General features: G+C 37.2%; 4 protein-coding genes across 8 annotated transcripts; 2 read left to right on the top strand and 2 right to left on the bottom strand.

Annotated features, from left to right (window-relative positions):
• The first annotated feature begins 263 nt into the window (after positions 1–263).
• On the top strand, positions 264–6,934 carry LOC133725225 (sulfite exporter TauE/SafE family protein 3-like). 2 transcript variants are annotated; one of them, XM_062152382.1, is made up of 13 exons: positions 264–507; positions 1,731–2,676; positions 2,773–2,932; positions 3,392–3,592; positions 3,668–3,732; positions 3,809–3,836; positions 3,954–4,045; positions 4,115–4,201; positions 4,286–4,336; positions 4,472–4,693; positions 6,261–6,354; positions 6,455–6,595; positions 6,721–6,934. In XM_062152382.1, exons 2-13 carry the CDS (start codon positions 2,473–2,475, stop codon positions 6,795–6,797), a joined length of 1,422 nt encoding a protein of 473 aa, XP_062008366.1. In that variant the 5' UTR covers positions 264–507; positions 1,731–2,472; the 3' UTR covers positions 6,798–6,934. The 2 variants fall into 2 exon arrangements, with proteins under 2 accessions (XP_062008366.1, XP_062008367.1); XM_062152383.1 differs by lacking the exon at positions 3,392–3,592.
• Positions 6,935–7,874: 940 nt separating this feature from the next.
• LOC133729561 (26S proteasome non-ATPase regulatory subunit 8 homolog A-like) lies at positions 7,875–8,627 on the bottom strand. The gene has a single exon (XM_062157103.1). It carries the CDS (start codon positions 8,625–8,627, stop codon positions 7,875–7,877), a length of 753 nt encoding a protein of 250 aa, XP_062013087.1.
• Positions 8,628–12,785: 4,158 nt separating this feature from the next.
• Positions 12,786–17,142, top strand: LOC133725226 (sulfite exporter TauE/SafE family protein 3-like). 4 transcript variants are annotated; one of them, XM_062152386.1, is made up of 12 exons: positions 12,787–13,443; positions 13,695–13,854; positions 14,118–14,318; positions 14,399–14,463; positions 14,545–14,605; positions 14,734–14,822; positions 14,891–14,977; positions 15,100–15,150; positions 15,239–15,463; positions 15,616–15,709; positions 15,824–15,964; positions 16,077–17,142. In XM_062152386.1, exons 1-12 carry the CDS (start codon positions 13,225–13,227, stop codon positions 16,160–16,162), a joined length of 1,479 nt encoding a protein of 492 aa, XP_062008370.1. In that variant the 5' UTR covers positions 12,787–13,224; the 3' UTR covers positions 16,163–17,142. The 4 variants fall into 4 exon arrangements, with proteins under 4 accessions (XP_062008372.1, XP_062008370.1, XP_062008373.1 ...); XM_062152387.1 differs by having other exon boundaries at positions 12,791–13,443; positions 14,545–14,581; XM_062152388.1 differs by lacking the exon at positions 14,891–14,977 and having other exon boundaries at positions 12,786–13,443.
• A 1,045-nt stretch (positions 17,143–18,187) lies between these two features.
• On the bottom strand, positions 18,188–18,929 carry LOC133739811 (dynein light chain 1, cytoplasmic-like). Its single transcript, XM_062167620.1, has 2 exons — positions 18,657–18,929; positions 18,188–18,556 (listed from the first exon to the last, which is right to left on the bottom strand). The coding sequence occupies exons 1-2, from the start codon at positions 18,792–18,794 to the stop codon at positions 18,401–18,403; spliced, it is 294 nt and encodes a 97-aa protein (XP_062023604.1). The 5' UTR covers positions 18,795–18,929; the 3' UTR covers positions 18,188–18,400.
• Between the last annotated feature and the right edge of the window lie 2,169 nt (positions 18,930–21,098).

The raw sequence follows: 21,098 nt of genomic DNA on the forward strand, positions 1-21,098 counted from the left end.
TTATTAGATTTTAGTTTTACTGGGTTTGATTAGCTTTTTGTAATGTGTTTTACCTTCAAATGTTGTTGCTTCTTCTGTAATGTATATATTGAATTACGGCATGGGTTTATAAATTGCATATTGAATTTCAACTTCAGCTAGTCCCAGATTGATATTGATGAAAGATTTTCTCATTTGGGTAGGTGAGAATGAATTAGATTGTGATATCATGGGTGGTTTGCAAATATGATTGGCTATGCTAATGCAAAGTGGCGACTTGGAGATCCATATACTTGTGTGTTTGGTGGAGTATGAATGAGTTTCAAAGGACTAACAAGACATTCTGGTTGATGGCATTTCATAAATTTCACTGTCAAAATTTGATGATGCGTGTACATAAATGTTGAATCAAGATTGATTGTGATGAAAGATTTTCTCATTTGTGCTGGTGAGAATTAATTAATTAGATTGTGAAAATCATGGTTGCAAATATGATTGGCTATGCTCTTGCAAAGTTGCAACTTGGAGGTAGGGGTGGGTTCGGTTCCGATCAGTTCGGTTTTAGGCCGAAACCGAAAACCGAACCGAATTGTCGGTTCGGTTTGTGTATTTTTCGGTTCGGTTCGGTTTGTGTATTTTTTGGTTCGGTTCGGTTCGGTTTTTTTTTCGGTTTTTTTTTTCTTTCAATAAAACAGTTTTTTTTTTTTCAATAAAACAATTTTTTTTTGTTTTTTGGCAAGACAATAATCTTGCTTCGTAGTTCATAATCAAATTTCAAAGCTTCATTATATGAAATGGTTGGCTTTGGTTCTTGTTTCGAATTCGATCAACTAGGTCAAACTTAATTACTCTTATAAACCTATATTTATATATCATACACTCCAAAGAGAAATCTCTATAAATTCAAAGAAAATAAAAAAACCGACCGTTGGATGCGATTATTACAATAAATTATGCGTGTGGTTAAAAATTTAGCAAATTTCACAATAGTTTCGAACCCGATCGGATTGGTCAACCGTAGTCACTTGTATGTTTTCTTGGTTGACCAATAAAGTGACGACCGCGAAACGTGCTTATTTTTTTACATCATGTTTGTAAATATTTCATTGATGGATGTGCGTTGACATAAGATAAAAATTTCAATTTTAATTACCAATACATTGGCCTATACCAATTTGTCTCCTAAAGTAGTATGACTTATATATTGTATTTAAATTATTGAGGTTCATTCTAAAGCAACCATGAAGAGAAAAATGAATTTGGAGAAACCAACCACTCGATAAAGAGATTGTAATGTTTTATGGTGGTTGTAAAAAATCCGGCCAATTTGGTTCTCGTTTCGAATTCGATCAACTAGGTCAAACTTAGTTACTCTTATAAACCTATATTTATATATCATACACTCCAAAGAGAAACCTCTATAAATTCAAAGAAAATAAAAAAACTGACCGTTGGATGCGATGATTACAATAAATTATGCGTGTGGTAAAAAATTTAGCAAATTTCACAATAGTTTCGAACCCGATCGGATTGGTAAACCGTGGTCATAAAATTTCACAATATTTCGGTTCGGTTCGGTTCGGTTCGGTTTTCACCTAGCCGAAACCGAAAACCGAACCGAACATAATCGGTTCGGTTCGGTTTTTTTGTTTCGGTTCGGTTTTTTTCTGTTCGGTTTTTTTCGGCTACGGTTCGGTTTTCGGTGCGGTTTTTTTCGGTTTTCGGTTTCGTTTGGCCACCCCTACTTGGAGGTCCATACTTGTGTGTGTGGTGGAGTTTGAATTAGTTTCAATGATGGCATTTCATATATTGAGACAATCTGGGACAGCTGATTTGTATTTCACTATCAAAATTGGATGCACATCCATAAATGTTGAATCAAAGATGGATGATTGATGAAGAGTGCCAAATTGGGATTCAACCACTCGTTTCTCATGTTGACAATGAAATCAGGTAGGTTTACTTTCACGTGCTGGTTGTAATGCGAATAAAACAATGGTTTGATGAGATTTAAGAAAATCATACACAATCCAATAGAAAATGATTTTCTTGTCAAAGTTTCTAATCTGCACGGCTTCCAATGGAAAAACAGAGTGAAAATCGAGTATCATTGTCATTTTATATATAATTAGTTGGCTGGGATTGGAGGGTTTTATTATGGGTTTAAAGGAAAATAACCCAAACAAAACAAAGTTAGGGGGGCACAATTAGAGGTTTGGACCTGGGGAGGAACGACAGGTAGAGAGCAAAGCAGAGCCTATATGAGTGACAGAACAGACCTTATTTTCTGGGTTCCTTTTGGAGAGAAACTTCTTCGTACTTTCATTTCTGACATTAGGGGTGTTACAGTTTTCCTCTAGCACTCATTCATTAAGTTGCGAAAACAATATATACACACAAAGACACAGAAGCTAGCCCTGCTTCGTATACGAACTGGGTTTTGGCTAGGACCTCTTCTTCACCTTTGAGATTGATCTCTTTTGAAGGAATCAAATGGCTCAAGTTGGATTACCATGGTGTGGTTTGAGGTGGAGTATGGGAATGGTTGTGGCTGGTTTTCTTGTTGTGGCTTTAGTGATTGGTTCACTACAAGAAACATTCCGACAAGATGCTTCAACTTTCCAATCTGGTTATTTAAACAGTGCGCTAAGCTTTGTATGGCGACCGGGTCGATTGGGTTATGTGGCTGTTTGGCCTGTAAGTTTCATTTTCATTGCCTTCTTGATCGGTTATTCTTGTTTCAATAATGATTTTGAAATGCTGTTTTTTTATAGTGTATTGTTGGATATACAGGAAATGGAATTTGGTTGGAGAATTGTGGTGGGAACAATAATTGGATTCATTGGAGCTGCGTTTGGGACTGTGGGAGGAGTAGGTGGGGGTGGCATTTTTGTTCCTATGCTCACTTTGATTATCGGGTTCGATGATAAATCATCAACAGCATTATCCAAGTGTAAGTTCTTTCTCACTTGTTCTTTAACAGCTTTTTCAATTTTCACCTGCAATAGAGGCATGAAATATCTTCAGACTTGATTAGGCACCTAGAAAGTTCAAGTGTTGTATGTTGATGAAATATTGAAATGAAACCTATTGGTCATTCAGCCCTCAACTGCTGTTAATAGAAATAAGATTGTTGATTTTATGCAGTAGTGGTGTTTGACTATTTGTTTGAGGGGAGGTAGTTTGAGCTTGAGAGCCTAAACTTCAATTGGTCTTTTTGTTGCTTCTACAGTTCCACCAAATGATGTGTATGTCTCATCATTTGGGTTTGACTGCCTGTGAAATTGGGTTCTTAACTTCTAAGTCTCAATTAGGTTCTCTGTTGCTTTCACATATTGATGTGTGTAATCTACCCTTTCACATTTCAAATGTACCTGAATGCAATTTGGTGTGGTTCTGTCCGGTTGCTTAGGTATGATCACGGGTGGAGCAGCTGCAACTGTTTTTTACAACTTAAGATTAAGGCATCCTACTCTTAACTTGCCAATCATCGACTATGACCTGGCGCTTCTTTTCCAACCGATGCTTATGCTTGGGATTAGCATTGGAGTTTGTTTGAATGTAATATTTGCTGACTGGATGATTACAGTGTTGCTAATCATTATTTTCTTAGGTACGGTTCGAATTATACAAGACATTTCTTCTCTCAGTTGGACCACTTATTTGAATTATTAATGATGACTTGCAGGCACATCAACTAAGGCCTTCTTCAAGGGAGTTGAGTCCTGGAAAAGAGAAACTATACTGAAGAAGGTCATCTTAAACTCTGCTCGTTAGGTTCATTTTGTATTAGCCCTGGCATTTTGGCTCACAAGTTTTGAATTTTCAGGAAGTTGCCAGACTAATGCAGTCAAATGGTGAGTAGATATATCATTCTCCCTTTTGTAGCAGTGGTCTTTCACCATTTACCTCTCCAAATTCAGATGCCTAATGAGGTCTTCTCGAGGCTAATAAAGAATTTACTTTTTGTTAAGGTAATGGTAGTGAAGAAGTTGAATACAGACCTTTACCTGGGGCTCGAACCAACGATAGTCCATCAGGAACAAATGAGTCTAAAAGGAAAGAGGTATCATTTTGCAGCATGAATTTCAGGTGACACAGTGTCGTAGGGACTGACTTTCTGTATTCTTCTCAGGTTTCTATTATTGAGAATATTTGCTGGAAGGAACTTGGACTTCTGGTTGTTGTCTGGATCTTAATACTTGCGTTGCAGATCGCTAAGGTTCTTAATTTTCACAGTGGTTGTTTCCTTAGAAACTTATGCATCAAGGGTTAGCATTGATGGAATCTTGTTTGGTTTGCACAGTATTATACCACAACTTGTTCGGTAGCATATTGGGTATTGAACCTCATGCAGGTACCTTCCATGTCCTACATAATCAGAATGCAAGAATTTTAAGTGCGAAATACAAGCCTCATTTTGATCTTCAATTACTGAATTGTGGTTCAAAAAATCATTCTTCGCTAATTTTTTTTCTCCAAAAAAAATTAGATACCCGTGGCTTTTGGAGCGAGTTCATACGAGGCTGTTAGACTGTACTATGGACAAAGAGTGATTTCATCCCAGGAAGTATCAAGCACAAATTGGAAAGTGCACCATCTTATTCTTTATTGTGGCTGCGGCATAATAGCTGGTATAGTTGGTGGTTTGCTTGGACTTGGTGGAGGCTTCATTCTGGGTCCTCTTTTTCTGGAGCTGGGAGTCCCACCTCAGGTAAATATTTTACTTCCTTTTGATATTAGTAAGTGGAATAGTTGCTGATGAAGAAAATGTGAAATAGTTGAGGTTGTGTTTCTTAAATATCTTCATGTAATTGTAGCATTCAGTTGTTCCATTAAGAAATAGACCATCTTCCTAGAGGGGCATATGGTTTAGGGTCATTAGGTATACCAACAATCCTATGCCCAACGTCATTATCAGCAACATTATAGCTTGAATACATCCACTCCATCAAAAATATAATCTTTAACTATCTCATTAGGATTAATTGGTCCAGAAGATACAAAAAATGATCTCATAGGGAAATCTGGTCCAAACCAATTATCAAACCAAATGTTGATATTCTTCACATTGCCAATCCGCTGTCTATAACCTTGCTGAAGAGCATTACCAAACATAAAACCCTTCCAAGTCCTGGAACCACAGGAAGACTCATCATTATATATTTAAAACAACTAGTACCCTTGAAATTCTTTTTTCCTGAGCATTTCAGCCCATGATTGTTTATCACCAGTAACTATTCTCCCAAAAGACTTTGCAAGGAGGGCTATGGTCATGGCTTTTAAGTTCTTTATTACCTACCTGTATACCTGCAGCAATCAGTTTATAAGTCAAAATGTAGACTATCCCATGTTACTATAAGTCGGATGGGGTTTCGTATCAGAGTGTTGCATCTCCGGTGAGGATTCTTATTGATACAATCTAAAGCAATACATGTATCAATCGGAAATTTAGATGTCTGTGATGGTAGCAGTAGCAATGTGATATATAGCATCATTATTAGTAGCTTGCGTGTACCACTCTCCATCAATGATATAATCTGCAACTAACTCATTAATATTAGGACATGAAGAAATAGAGAATGAACTCACAAGGTAATTAGGTTCCAATCAACTATGGAACCAAAGGTTGATACTTTTCCCATTGCTCACACACCATCTGAAACCTTGCTGAATTACCAAACTTAACACCCTTAATGTACTGGAAGAACAGGATGCCCATTATATTCTCAAAGTAACTAGTGCCCTTGAGATAATCTTTCCTGAAAAATTCTGCCCATAAGCCTTAATTACCGGAGAACTGTGTTCATAGCTTAAGATTTTTTTATTCTAGGACCACTAGCATGCTTGGGAATGCTGACTTTATCCAATCTCTCTAGGGGAGGTCCACATGAGATTAAATCTCCCCATAGAAATTCCCTATTGATACGATCTAAAGGATTACATGTACTGATAGGAAGTTTAGTTGTCTGCATAGTATGTACATCAAGATGGCAGGAGGACAAGCATGTATAAGAATGAATCCTCCAGTCATCGAGAGCAGCTTTTTCTAAGTTGAAAGCTTTGCTTGAACTCTATCATTGCTCCCACCACATATAGCTTTTGGGATTCTCCTTTGAATCCACATTACTCTGTTCCTTTCACTTTCACTTTTTCGTTACCACTAGGAAACACGATGTTTTAAGTGATTAGTGATTTCATCTTTTAGTATTACTTGTTGTACTTAAAATTATATCCAACACTTGGACTGCTTCACTGTATGAATGATTTGTTCTTTGCAGGTGTCGAGTGCCACAGCTACATTTGCCATGACATTTTCTGCATCCTTGTCAGTTGTTGAATACTACCTCCTCAAACGTTTTCCAGTTCCCTATGGTAATTAACTTTCTTAGCCATTCTGATTTCTGTTGATAAAATGGTGAATTCTAAGAAGAGATATTGCATGTTGGCTTTGTGTTATTAATATATCTTGCAGCTCTCTACTTTGCTGCTGTGGCCAGCGTTTCAGCCCTCGTAGGGCAACATGTGGTGAGAAAGGTTATTAAAATACTAGGGAGAGCGTCTATAATTATCTTCATTCTCGCTGCAACAATCTTTGTCAGTGCAATATCACTAGGTATGTATAAACAACACTTCGATGAACTTTCATGTCCTGGCCATGATATGGCTTTCGTTTCTTCTTCTTTTTCTTTCCCATTTTTATTTCTCCTAATGGTTGAAGGATGCTTTGTTTTGACACAGGTGGGGTTGGCATAGCGAATATGATTGAAGAGATTGAGAACAACGAGTATATGGGATTTGAAGACATGTGCACTTAACAGCTTTCCTTTTTCTTTTTCTTTTTCTTTTTTTCTTTTCTCAGAATTGTAGAACTTCGAGTATAGTAGGGACTGAATGACAACTTTTTTGGACCAACTAAGCTGGTTCTACGGTTAATCTATAGACTACTTCAAGATGTTGGCTCACGTTTTTCCTTTTCTATTTCCAAGGTAAGATAATGTGAAGGAAAATGAGTAAGAACATAGCGAATATGCGTTTTAATTTGAAAGCAAAAATTGTTTCAAATGGTTATAGTTTTAATTTCACTCTTCTCCACTCTCCTCATTCTTTACTTGAAAAATGAAAAGCATGTTGCAGAAGATTGAGTATTAATGTGCCTCTCTACCCAACGAGGTTGCTTAACCTAATTGTAATAGAGCTCTAATATTCTTATAGATATCCTATCGATATGTTAGATTAATTGTAATAGGATTATGTACTTATATAATCCTCTATATATAGTGGCCCTTATTGTGAATGAAATACACAACAATATTCTCCCGATTCATATTCTCTTAAACAAAACTATTTTTGAAATAATTTGTGTACCTGCTGTGTGTATGTGCGCGGGCGCATGTGTAAATGTATGTAAGAAGCAGCTCAAACGAGCACAGCACCACTCTCCTTCAACTGGGAATCCTTGCAACACTGATCTGAATGACCATAACAAAAAGAAAAAATCAAACCAGACCAATGCTAGCTAGAAGCAACCCTTGCACGCTGTCGAATAGAAAAACCACCCACTAGTACTCGAGATCAAAGGCACACGAGCACCAAGGCGGCCACGCTGCGGATGTAACACCAAGGTTACCATATAGAAAATGCTGTGAGAATCTACCTAGTAAAAAATACCTACATTATTATGGAGAAAAATACTTCCTGATACTTAGCAAGTTAGCATCAATCCCGAATAATCCTGAAACTAATGATCGAATGGCAATGTCAATTAAACCTGAAAAATATTGCCACAAATATTGTTGACATTTATTTAGGAAACATACTAAAATTGAGAAGCAGATCCGAAGCGCGATTATGTGATCATATGTGGAGGTCAAAAAACGAACATGCCGTAGCTACTAGCTATCATTCTCTGAACCATCAATCTGACCCAATTTTGTTGCACAACTGAGCATTTGATTGATGAACTGCAGAGAAGGTATCTCCTTGCAAGGTGCAGACTCCTTTGCCTTCTCGAAAAATGCGGCATCATATTTTACATCCCCCTCGGGAGGGTCCGCCTCCTGATCTCTGATAGTTTTTTCAAGAAGATCCATGAAATATCTTGCATAAGTGTAAGTACTGATGTCATCTGGCATTGTCTGCCGAGCAAGCAACACACTTATGTAAGCTCCTCCCTCCTCCATTAAGGACTGCTTCAACTCCACCGCGTGCTTGATGCAAGGGTTGTCCAATGCAGTGGGTGACAGGCATGCAAGCAGTTCCAGCTCGGTGTGGAACTCATCAGTTTTGTTCTGCACAAGGAGCCTCAGCAGATTGAGACCTAAAATCAGGTCCTCTTGAGGGGACGGTGGAAGGCGACCGTAACCGGCGTAATAGTACTGCTTCAACTGAAGAAAATCCCTCTCGAATGCTTCCTCATCCTCTGTCTTCAAGCTAAGAACAACAGCATGCTCATATATGTCCCTTGCTACTGCTAGTTCTCCCACCGCATTAGGTGTAGCTTCATACATCGGCGGGAGGCTTCTCATTTGTGCTATCATGGTCTTGAGTTTCGGGAGGAGCTCGGTGCATGCATTGAAATCTTTCTGTTCAAATGCCTTTCTGAAGATATCGAAGTTCAGGTGAACCTCTTGTAGCGGGGCATCCATTCTCTTCTTCCTCCTCTGGTTTGCTTTTTTGACAAAAAAGATCCCTTCTAATGCATAACGAGAAACAAATGAATCTAATCACAGTTCCCTTCTATGATCTTATCTTCTCGAGAGGTATTAATAGACTCGAAAACTAGGAATAATCCAACTAGGTATTAAAAATAATCCTACTAGGAATACTAACCCTATTTGGAATAGGAATCCTAATCACACACACTAGACGTACTATAAAAACTCCACCAGGACATGATTCAATATTACCTTATTTGTTTACTACTTTTCATATCATTACAAACACAGTCTCTTAACATACTTTTCACTCGACCATCTAGCTATATTGAGTATACAAGATTAAGGTCGTCCTAGTTGACTCGGGTAAATTCAGCTCAAGTTAGCTTGCAATTTGAAGTTTTGAACATGAATGTTTGAGAGATGCTAGCTATTCTACCACTGTGTTTCAACTTCAGACAAAGAGAGCTAGTGCTATACTTTCTATGGATACACCAATACAAATACATTCCCAACACCAAATATGCATGATCGAGTCAGTAAATAAGTCAGAAATGTATGAGAACTGGATTTTGTTCTGAAACCTGAATTTTAATGAAGTTTGTGTCCTATTTCGAGTTTTGGTGCAGTTCGTGATGAGCATGATCATATGGTCTTGATAGTGCATTCCTCCCATTCTGTATGTAGTGACGTGTAGCAAAGTGTCCATGCAAAAGCAGCTAAAGCTCCAGAAACTTACATAGGCTGTAGTTAAGGCATAAAAAGAGCCTTCTTCGCCCTTTTGCTGATCTCATTGATCTGCAGATTTAGCTGCAGAAGACACATTTGCAGCCAGAAAACTACCATATTTCAGTAGGCCTACACATTTTTTGACATCAATCCTTCCACCGCTTCCAAGGAATACATTTGGTGCTATCATGAACATGCATGGCAAGGCTTCAAATTAAGTTTAGCATAAGATATATAAGATTATAAGTGGATATACCATGGTATCATCATGTAGCTTAGAGTAAGAATTAGCAGCATTAAGATGAAGGTGATCAGGGAAGCACATCAAGATTTTTTTCACATAAAAGAGTTGTAGCACACGTGCATGGGTTTTGGATCAACGAATTAATATTCAGAAATGAAGGATGACTGTGCATGGTAAGTTGCCTAAATCTTGGCTCAAATAATCAACGACAGCCAACAAACAATTATGTAAATTGTACGATTGTTGTCTAATTTCAGTTCCCTCTTAACAAATAGTAACGCTCAAATTCAATCAAGGTAAGCAAAAGCACAGAAAAAAGGTCCAATCTTCTTCATTTCAAGTGATATTAATTGGACTTGTCTTCAGATGTCTGTTACACTATTCAAGCTTTGGAGGGTGCATGGATGTGGAGATCATCTTGGGTCTTATATACACCACAGTTACATATGTTTTTGCGGCATTGCAATTCTTCCATGTGAAGAAAACATCCTGATGTGATGTGCTTCTCTTTATTTTAATCTCAGTTCTACTAGCTAGCTTTAAATTCTAACCCTTAATCTCTCAGATGAACTTTCGAGCTTCTCATATTTTTCGGGAAGGAAATAAGATAGCTGATGCGTTGGCAAATCATGGTTCGTCTTGTTCTAATTTGGTGTGGTGGGAGGATCCTCCACCTTTTATCGTGTCGTATTGTAATAGTGACATTAGAGGTCTGCCTCAATTTCGTTTTAGTTAGTCTGTTGTTTGTTTTTGTTAGGAGGTTTTGGTTTTGGTCTCCCTCCTTCGCTCTTCTTCTTTGATTAATAAAATGGTGTGATAGCTAGGGAGGCTTTTGTCCTCTCCTATCCACGATCTTTTAGCCAAAAAAAAAAAAAACCCTTGATTACACGATACCCTCTTTTGCTCAACGTACTATTTGAAGCCATGTTCATGCGTAACACCAACTGCCTGAATGTTTACCTTGGATGTGGCCGGGTGGCTTAAAGTTAAGGAGGTAGTTCTAAGGGTACTAAATTGCTGAAGTGATCTAGGACTCTAGAAGATTTTTCATCTATATTTGATTTTGATACTGATGTCAAGCATGTAATGTGGCTGTAAAGTATGCACTTCTAATTTTCATTAACATTGCTGGTGGTGATCATACGAGTTTTCTGTTTACAATCTAATCAAGGTATGTGAAATCATCAGCCAAGTTGCTTTGGCTCCATGTGGAGTGAAAGCAGCTGACATCGATTAGATTGTTTCCTTCTAGCTGTTGTTATCTATACATGGGAAAACACAGTTGGCGTTCATTATTTGCCTTCTTTCTTCCATAATACATAGAGTAATATGAACATGTTTAATTTTTCTTTAGTGCTTCTAATATGAATGGGGTTCTGTCTAAATCCATATAACTAAACGTGGGGAGAAACTAAAGCAAGTTGGTGGATCACTGTTATCAGCGAATGAATAAATTGATAATGTCCACTGACATTTTGATATATGCCTGGCGCGTTCATGTTAATAAATGGACAAGAACTTGAACACGACCCATGCCATATATCATACGCTACTGTGCTTTGCTGATGAAGAAGGATCCAACAACTTTCCTTAGTGCTTTAATTTCAAGTGGGTATATATATACAGTCTAATGATGAATGATCATCAACTACGTACATAAAATGATATATTATCTGGTCATTATATCCAACCAATTATGAATATTTCTTTCAGCCCATTTCTTTATATATTCAGCAACTAAAGGCGGCCGAAGAGAAAGTTTCTTCGTCTTCATTGACTAGCTAGTCGTCTGTGATTATATATCGCTTGACTGGAGAAGGGGCGAGGCCAACTATTTTGAATTTTTGATACAAAAGCAAACAGGGGTTAGTGTAGTGACATACCCAAGTTAAGTACGTAACTAAAAAAGAATGAGTCATTGCAGGCTACACGAGTTTGTTGTGAGTTATTAACAAATATCATGAAATGAAATGCATGTTATGTTGTTAAAGTATCGACGAAAATACATTTAAACGTGTAAGTAGTATATTACTTTTTAATATCTCCTTAATCAAATTCGAACCGCTTAGTTAAAGGCACCGGAGCTGAAACTTGAACATGTGAGCAATTTTGGTGGGTTCAGATATTTCACACTGTTGACAGTTGCATCTTTAAATAAATTCTTAGTTATTAGTTAAGCAAGCTTGTCAACTGATGCTCCTGTCTTCCTAACCTAAGAATACGATATAACACGACCATGAACCATCTCCCTCAAAATGGCCACTGTATGGACGCGGTCATCACAAAGTCCTTGCTAGGTCTAACCTTGACATACATTATTGACTTGTTTTCTAACAGTCTAAAATTTTCAAATTCACTGGTTATTCAACTGATATAAAGGTTCTTGGTTTACAGGGGGTTCAGAAGGTACAATCCCCATTCTTCTAATTATTTGCTTGTTCCAAAGGCACCTCAAGGCTTAAGGCTTAAGGTTGCAAGTAGAAGTATTAGGATCAGATGGAGTGAAACCAAAAGGAACCTTGAGGCTTAAGGGGGCAAATAGATGTGTAATATTTGACAAAAATTTTGGTTCTTGTTGTTTGGTGATGCCGGTCGATCCTTGGACCTAGTAGTCTTTACAAATAAAGCAAAGGCCACCAGGCCAAGAAGGGACCAGAAATTTTTGACAAAAGTTTGGAGCTTTCAATTCTTACATTTATTGTTCTTTGTCTATCTATGTTCAAGTTTACCAGAGAAAGAGCTAAATTGCATATATATTCTTCTCTCCCTTGCACCATTACTATACATTCAAATTAAATATCTTCAAAGTAACGAAAGGCCAAATTAGTTACGTATGACTTCAAACCACTAGAACACTTACTTCATAAAGCCACGTTCGCCAATTTATTGAGAAAATACCAATTCAGCACTTTCAGTTCCTCCAAAATCCCAATATCTATAAGGGTCTTACTCCACACAAAAGGAAAAGCCTAAAGTCACCACAGAAATTGTTGTTCGGTGGGCATCCCATATATTGATTATTTGGTGTCTAAATAATGATTGACTTCCACCACAAATAATTTCAAGATATTATCTTGACTAATTTTTCCGACAGATTTGTACGTTGTCGTTATCCTAGTCGACACCCTCAGCTCAAACTTTTGCTTCTTTCTCATTCATGGCATATGCAGTCTATGGATGCAATTAGCATTCCTCAATAATATTGCAATCTGAACATGAATTTTTGTGTTCTTGACTGTGTTTGAGGGAGACTTATGTGTCCGGGCCGGGATGGGCTACCACTCTATTTCAACTTTAGACAAAGAGGAAAAGTACCACTCCTTTTCTACTATTTACCAAGGGAATGCTAAATCACTCTTTTATTATGATGGTGACAATTAGCAAAAGTATATTCCAACTGAATACATTCCCAAGGAAGCTGAAACATGCATGAGTATCGATTCATTTTAGCCTAGATATTATTCCACTAACACTACTTTTAAATTCGGCAGAACCTTAAATAGTAAGAATGAAGAACTTGGTTTTGTCTTCAACCCTAAGTTTTTGATAGACCTATGTTATTCTTCGAGTTTCGGGGTTGAGGAGGAATCGGTGGAAGTAAATCTTAGGTATCAGATGGCATGGTGCAGATCATCAAATTGGTGGAGGCTAAGGTTGATAGCAAAGGTAGGGATTTGTTTTCTTGTTTTAGTGGCATCTGTTTCAGCAACTGAAAGTTTGGAGCAACAAGCTTCTTCTAGTCAGAATCATGGGAAAGAAGTTGAATCTAATTACTTAGTCAGCGTGTCAAAATCGCATACGGGTGGAGTCCTTGGCTATAAGCATGTCTGGCCTGTAAGTCAAATTTCACATCATCTTTGTTGAATATATGGTGTCTTGAAGTAATTTAAATTTGATAGTGCATAGTGGACTTGAAATGTGTTTGATAAGCAAATGCTGTCCAAGAATGATAAACCATGTTAAACTTTTCTCCTTTCAGTTTCCATCGCTTTTGTTATCTTTTACTCTCCTCTCTTATACAGTTAAACAAAAATGAACCATATGCTTTCTGGTCAGATTTTAGTAACAATTAAAATTGCTCACAGGAAATAAGATTTGGCTGGAAAATTGTGGTTGGTACAATAATTGGATTCCTTGGAGCAGCATTTGGAAGTGTGGGAGGTGTTGGAGGGGGTGGCATTTTTGTTCCAATGCTCACTCTCATGATTGGCTTTGATCAGAAATCAGCAACTGCAATATCGAAATGTAAGTATTGTGTACTTATTGTATGTTGCTGCATATAACCTTTTTTCTAATTTTTTGATACAGTGAACTGCATGGAACTTTATAGGGTCTGTTATCAAATCCAATATATTTCTGGACAGAATTAATAAATTTAACCTAATGTATCACAGCATCAGTCAATAATTTTTCTGTTGTTCAATCTTTTTTATTTTTCAAATTTTTTTTCTTTTCCATTTGAACACCCAAATACAATTCTACATGTTTATGTTTGGATGCTTTTCTAGGCATGATCACTGGCGGAGCAGCTGCCACTGTGTTGTACAATCTAAGGCTGAGGCATCCAACACTTGAGTTGCCAATTATTGACTATGATCTTGCAGTTCTATTCCAACCAATGTTAGTTTTGGGAATCAGTATTGGAGTTTCCCTGAATGTTGTTCTTTCTGATTGGATGATCACCATCTTACTAATTATTATTCTCTTAGGTAACACTACTTTTCTCTTGTCTAAAGTTCTTTAATCTTCCACATTCACACTTGGACAACTTCCTTCTGTTTATCTTTAGGTACATCAACTAGATCCTTCTTCAAAGGTGTTGAGACATGGAAGAAAGAAACTAAAACCAAAAAGGTGATCTTCCCATAGATAGTTCATTTGTCTTCTACATTTCTCAAATCCATCTAATGCTGAATATTTTCTCATTGCTCTTAGAATTTACTGGACGCTTCCAAAAGCTTGGAATCAAAAGGTGAGGTCGATTCTTCACTTTCTGGTAAATCTGTGTCATCTATTCTAACTCAGATAGATATCTTAGAGGTTTAGGGTATAGGATTTGGGGTGGGGTAGTCTGTCATTTCTTCACTTCCTAGATATCTTTGGCTAATATGCTGTTTAAATTAGGTGTTAGCATCAGAGACGTTGAAGACAAAAATACTGCTAGTGGTACAACCAATGAGCCAACAGAAACCAAGCAAGCTAAGAGAAGAGAGGTCACTATTCTAAAGCTTATACTTTTGTATGAATGGTTAGGGATTGACTTCTATGACCCTCCCAACAGGTTTCTATTCTTGAAAATGTTGGCTGGAGGCAACTTGGAATTATTGCTACTGTGTGGGTCATAATTCTTGGATTGCAGATTGCTAAGGTCAATTGTACAGAACTAGTACTTCTGTGGTTGATTTTCCTTACAAGCTTTTAATTTGAAATTTCTCTTCACTTTTATGCTTTAAGAAATCAAATTGATAGGAAACTTGCTTGTTGGAACAGAATTATGTGGCAAAATGCTCGGTGGCATACTGGTCACTAGATCTCTTACAGGTAACTTCCATGGCTTCATGTAACAAGAAAACAATCTTCTACCCTTACTAAGAGAACTATTAATATCTTCCTTTCTTGAATCAATCAGATTCCTGTGACTCTTGCAGTAACTTCATATGAGGTAATTAAACTGTCCCAAGGGAAGAGAATACTTGCATCAAAGGGATCAGAAACAGGTGCAAACTGGAGAGTTTACAGGCTTGTTTCTTATTGTGTCTGTGGCATAGCAGCTGGGCTAGTTGGTGGACTGCTTGGTCTTGGTGGAGGCTTTATTATGGGTCCAATGTTTTTGGAAATGGGGATCCCTCCTCAGGTACATTTTTCAATATTCAATAGTGATGAGAAACAGGATTCTATTAATTATACTATACAGTAACTGTGTTGACAATACCTATCACTGATTGGTTTTGGTTACAATCCTCAAATTTACACAAAGTAACTTGGTAAGAACCTTTACATATGTAGGTGTCAAGTGCCACAGCCACATTTATCATGACATTCTCTTCATCCATGTCTGTGGTGGAATACTACCTCCTAAAACGATTTCCTATTCCTTATGGTAACTTTCCTAGCCATGCATTCACGTTTCTGTTAATAAATTGATGACTAATGTTTGCATACAACTTTATGTTTTCAAATTAATATTGACTTCTTTGTTCTGACTCTTCTGCAGCTCTCTATTTTGCTGGTGTGGCTACTGTCTCTGCCATCATAGGGCAACATGTAGTAGGAAAAGTAATCAAAGTATTAGGAAGAGCATCTCTGATCATCTTCATTCTATCTTTGACAATATTTGTGAGTGCACTCACATTAGGTATGCATCAATTTTACATATATGGATCACTTTTTTTTTTTTTTTTACCTCTTAACTTCATTTCAAGGCCAAGATATAGATTTTTATTTACATGCATTATGTTTCTGAACAGGAGGGGTAGGCATAGCGCACATGGTTAAAAAGATAGAGCACAAGCAGTCCTTGGGGTTTGAGAAAATGTGCACTCATATATCCTAATCTTCTAACTCTTCGCTTAATGACTTCCTTCACACCCCAAACATCAAAAATTCTTCCTACACTTGGAATCATATACAAGTTGTGATTTTAGGTGTGTGAAGAATATAATGCATGCTCTCAAAAATCTAAATTCAAGTTCTAGGATTTGACTTTGTAGTAGTGTTCTGTTGGTACTTTGCTCAGAACACCACCGCTACTTTTGCATGTATTGTTGATTTCTTCTGAAATTTAGTGAACACTTTTTTTTATATAAATGCACAACTTCACTGAGTCACTGCCAGTATATTACATACACCAGAGCAAAAGCTCCTGAAGTGAACACTTGGTGTCTTGGTATTTCAGATGCTTAAGCTTTTAGTGATATATGAAACAATACTATTCCTCTGTGCTGTAAATAGTGGAGATGGTTATCCAAAAGAAAATGGTGAAGATGAAATATCTGAAGACTTAATCCCATAATCCCAATCCTAAGAAGTAATAATTATTATGGAAAGTTCAGGATGAAGACTTTTAGCTGTTACATTGTGCGTATGACCTTCTAGAGTCTGCACACAACTTTTAGTTTCATAGTCCCATACCTGCTTGTCATCAAATTTATAAAAGAATAATCAAAAGTTAGTATGCCTGCAGATACAGAAGCACAGTCGAATGATGATCTGCAATGAACAAATACTAATTAGGTTACAACACCACGTTAAGACATACTCATACTTAAAAGTTTACCATTTTTTAGTGAATAGCACAAGGTTTGATGATGAGGAATGTATGCAATTGCTTGGAGTGCTTCTGCAGATACGAGGCATAACCTCTTTTATACCCATGGGGAATGGGAAGAGTCAATTACTTGAGGATAATCTTCATGTCTACATATCTCAATGATTCTGAAGAGTCGAGACTCTTCCCAATGCTGTCCATTCATTTGATTCACTATAATTCACTGTGAAGATCGGTCGTACTTATATATCATTTGTTTGATTGTCTTATAGCATCTGCATAATTAGACCATATAGCAAATAAATATATATATATATATATATATATATATATGATAGTTGGTTGATTCATAATTATATATGAAACAAATTAGTTCTGTTTTTTCTTTTTTTTGTTGAAAGATATTAGTTCTTGTTGGTATGTTTACTTTCTGATAAAGAAATTAGGGGGAGGGAGATGAAAGGGACATGAGACTTGTGAATGATAGAGGAGGAAGACTACTACATAGAATGCTTTTAAATTCACCGAAGAGTATAAAATTTTTAATTTTTTCTCATTTTCCAACTCCATATTTGGCACATACGCGTCCTACAAAATTTTAAAAAATTTAAACTAAGTTGCACGCTTGAGCAAAATGGAAAATTTCAGCAAAATCCTTAAGAAAATCAGGTAACAATTCAGTGGATATATAACTGCCCGAGTTCTTACATTTTCATATCTAACATTCTGAGGAAAGCCACCAAAATATGGCATCATTTCCAGTGGCTTCCGACTTCCGATTGAAAGTTGTGCAATATTTCAAATTTTCGATAATTGGTGAGCAAAAATGATAAAGAGTAGTTTGTCTTCCCACTAAAAGGACAACCTTTGAAGTTTACAGTAACTTTCTGGTTAAAACAGATGATTATTCCAAGAGTAGAGAGAAAATTAAACTACCATTTCTCATGGAGATAGAACTGGTTGGAAGTTTAATGGGGCATCATTATCCTACTAATGATGCACCAAGTTCTATCAATTTGAGACGTGTCTTTATTTGGCAAATGCCAACTTCCTATTGTTGCTCTCTATCCAGGTCTAGGACAAATTCCTAACAATCTCTTCAATGCGCCAACACATTTGAATAAAAGCTTGACATCATCAAGATAAATGCAAACCATCTTATCAGAAAGGAAAAAGATAAACTCAAACCAGTAAAAAATGACAAAATAAAAACAAAGTCCTTCTCCTCTGTTTTGGGTCTACCGTCTACTTTCCTTCAAGCTCAGAAAAATAGAAAATGTCACAGAAATCACATTCCCTTCCAAACAAACAGACCCTAAGAGTGAGTAAAGTGCTAAGCTGAGCAATCCATTACATAGAAAAAGCACTACAAAGCTGGGCATCTGGGTACTTTTAAACATAAAACCCAGTTCCTCCAGTTCAGGGTAAAAAGGAAAAGGAAAATTTACATGCTTTGCGGGCTCATTCTATGCCTTCCTCTAGTACTTAATTGTTCATTTCTACCAAACCATGTCTTGACTAAGATCAGGAAGAAGAAGAAGAAGAAACACCTCTAAAGATAAGGAAACTGAGAGTCTCAAGAGTGAAGTAGATGAAAGTGCCTTTGGAGTGAGTGAAGAAGCACCCAAAATTGGAACCCACCACACATTGCCAGCCACATCCATATCTCTTATCAAACTCCTGCAAGACATTGATGTCAAAACCACAAATTTAAGTACTTTAAAACATACCCAAAAAGCTAAATTTGAAACTTGGATGAAATGAAAGGGAAAGATTGTACCTTTTTAATGTGGGCAGATATGGATCTGCAATCAAAGACATCATAGAGATCCAGAGCTTGAGAAGCAGAAGCCATGGCTTGAATCTGCATCTTCACTGGCATGTCTGTGTCTTGTATCAAAGCTTTGCCTTCCAACATTCTCTCTCTCTGATTATGAAAGAAAGCCCAGTTGGGATTTGCAGAATTATGATTTCCTTCTGATCTCCAAGAAGCAAAGGAAGATTAGTTTTCTGTTTTAGTAGTAGAAGAAATGGCAGGGACCATAGATAAAGAAGCCAGGAGGACACAGAGGGCTTTTAACTAGGGAGATTCCAAGCTGGCACAGAATCCAATCAAGAGAGATACTTCCGTACGGCACCCGCACCACGTGGCAGTGCGGCGGTCCAATCAGTGTCCAAGTAGGGGGTATTTTGGGTATTTTATATTAAAACCAGGGGCAGTTTCAAAAGAGAGAGAAAAATTTCTTTCTTCTGATTGGAAGGCCGCACTGCCACGTGGTGCGGGTGCCCTAGGCAAGAATTTCTCTCTCCGAAGTAATAGTGTTTTTTCTCCTCACTTAATGGGCTTGTTTTAACTTTAATTTTTTATTTGAATTTTTAATGTGATTCTAGGATGAGTCATGGCCACGTCATTCCTATTTACTGGCTATCTCGTCACCTCTTATCTTACCAAATTAATTTTACTATTGCCATTTTCATCATTCCCCATTAGACCCAATTTTCTTGGACATAAAAAGGTACAGAACTACAGACCAATCTGGGAATGCTGCATGTCCTCCTGAAAACGAGGCAGTCTAGACTCAGGGACTTGGACTGACCGTCCAAAACAGGGAGGGTAGCCTCTCCAAAAGTCCAAATGAGAGTGGATGGCCTTAGTAATTGAGGAGTCAGGGCACCCAAACCCTCCAATTTTTCATGTACATTTTTGAACCATATTTTATTTTAAATTTAGTGAGTTTTCTATATCAATAAATAAAAAGAAAAAAAATGCTCCTAATTACTTTTTTTTTTTAATAAATGATAATTTCATCAATAAAACTCATGCTCATGTCAAGTAATGGCCTACATGGCATGAGTTTTTTCAACCAAAAACTCATGTCAAGTAGGTCATTACATACCGTTCTGCTGACGAGCTGAGACCAAATCAAGGATTTGTGGTAAAGACTACAGTGGTACATAAGGATAAACCTACCATATTCGAACTTAGCGCTCACTGAAAAGTGAGTCTATACCTATGAAGAAACTCATAGAAAATAGGCACATTGCAAACACAAAAAGTGCATAGCTTCCTAAAAAAATAAATTAGAAAGTAAAAAAATAATTATTAGAAAGAAAAGCCCAAAGAAAGTCATATTCCAGCCCAGCAAGCTTGGCAAACCTAAGCCTAGTTCCAATCTCCTCCACACCACAATTGCAACGTCAGCAACTTCATCGCTTCCCAATCTAGGCTGCCACAACCATGCCTCCACTACCAAGCCGCTACACCTGCGCTGCACAATCGCCAAGACCACGCGCATGCTTTGCGCCGTCAAGGCACCACCTGCACTGCCAGGCCCACGTTGCCAGCCCCAATCCCCGTCACCAACGAGTTCATGATACCATCAACGTAGCTCCGCCATTGTACACCAAAACTACCGTGCATTCAGAGGTTGCGCACCAGAAACTCACAGCCTCCACCAACATGCTAAAGCATGGAGCAGCAACCCTCCCAAAAAAATCTCTGCGAGCAATAGCCTCAAGAAAACCCCGTCTGACAGCACACCACCCTCGACAAGGTTGGAGGCTTGCCATGGGAAGAGCCGCCGAACGAGACACAGAGATGGAAAAAGGGGAAAACCCTAGGTCTCTTTTCAGAAGAGGGGAGGCTCCTAATTACCTATGAAGCTTGAAGATTATATTTATATATCATCAACCTAAATTAAATTAGTACGGAAAATTTTGAATAATTATTTGATCGAAGAGTCTTCAATCATACCATATTTAAGTACATTGGTTACTACACTTTCATTTATTTGTTAGTGATTAGAGATTCTTTTCCTCTTGTAAGCTCGCTTCAAATAAAGGAGTGACATTTAGAAGAAGCCAATTTAATAATAAAAAGTTTTTATATTGGGTTCTTCATATTTACTTACTTGACCTATCATGTTGTTTACTTCTCCTATTTACATTTTAAAAAGTAAAATTTTCTTACTAAAATTTTCCCATAAAATGATGAAGAATGGCTATCAGCCCACAAAACTCATGTTTTTTAGTTTTTATTTATATATATATTCTAAATGTCAATTTTATCCTTACATTTAACTGAAAAATTAATAGAAGTACCAAAGTGTCAAACGAAGTCTAAGTTCAGGTATCAAATTGTCTCTTTTGAAAACTGGGTACCAAAGTGTCCAATTGGTCATACCTTAGGTACCATAGAAGGAATTTACCCTATTTATTCACT

Source organism: Rosa rugosa, chromosome 1, assembly GCF_958449725.1.
Source record: "Rosa rugosa chromosome 1, drRosRugo1.1, whole genome shotgun sequence".
Classification (NCBI taxonomy): domain Eukaryota; kingdom Viridiplantae; phylum Streptophyta; class Magnoliopsida; order Rosales; family Rosaceae; genus Rosa; species Rosa rugosa.

What these genes read in the sequence shown, in the direction of transcription:
- LOC133739811 (XM_062167620.1), bottom strand. Translation starts at nt 18,794, where the DNA reads ATGTTGGAAGGCAAAGCTTTGATACAAGACACAGACATGCCAGTGAAG. An exon ending in TATCTGCCCACATTAAAAAG is followed by an intron (nt 18,557 to 18,656) that starts GTACAATCTTTC and finishes AATGTCTTGCAG; the next exon opens with GAGTTTGATAAGAGATATGG.
- LOC133725226 (XM_062152386.1), top strand. Translation starts at nt 13,225, where the DNA reads ATGGCATGGTGCAGATCATCAAATTGGTGGAGGCTAAGGTTGATAGCA. An exon ending in AAGAAACTAAAACCAAAAAG is followed by an intron (nt 14,464 to 14,544) that starts GTGATCTTCCCA and finishes CATTGCTCTTAG; the next exon opens with AATTTACTGGACGCTTCCAA. An exon ending in TGTGAGTGCACTCACATTAG is followed by an intron (nt 15,965 to 16,076) that starts GTATGCATCAAT and finishes GTTTCTGAACAG; the next exon opens with GAGGGGTAGGCATAGCGCAC.
- LOC133729561 (XM_062157103.1), bottom strand. Translation starts at nt 8,627, where the DNA reads ATGGATGCCCCGCTACAAGAGGTTCACCTGAACTTCGATATCTTCAGA.
- LOC133725225 (XM_062152382.1), top strand. Translation starts at nt 2,473, where the DNA reads ATGGCTCAAGTTGGATTACCATGGTGTGGTTTGAGGTGGAGTATGGGA. An exon ending in GTTATGTGGCTGTTTGGCCT is followed by an intron (nt 2,677 to 2,772) that starts GTAAGTTTCATT and finishes TTGGATATACAG; the next exon opens with GAAATGGAATTTGGTTGGAG. An exon ending in AGCTGGGAGTCCCACCTCAG is followed by an intron (nt 4,694 to 6,260) that starts GTAAATATTTTA and finishes TGTTCTTTGCAG; the next exon opens with GTGTCGAGTGCCACAGCTAC.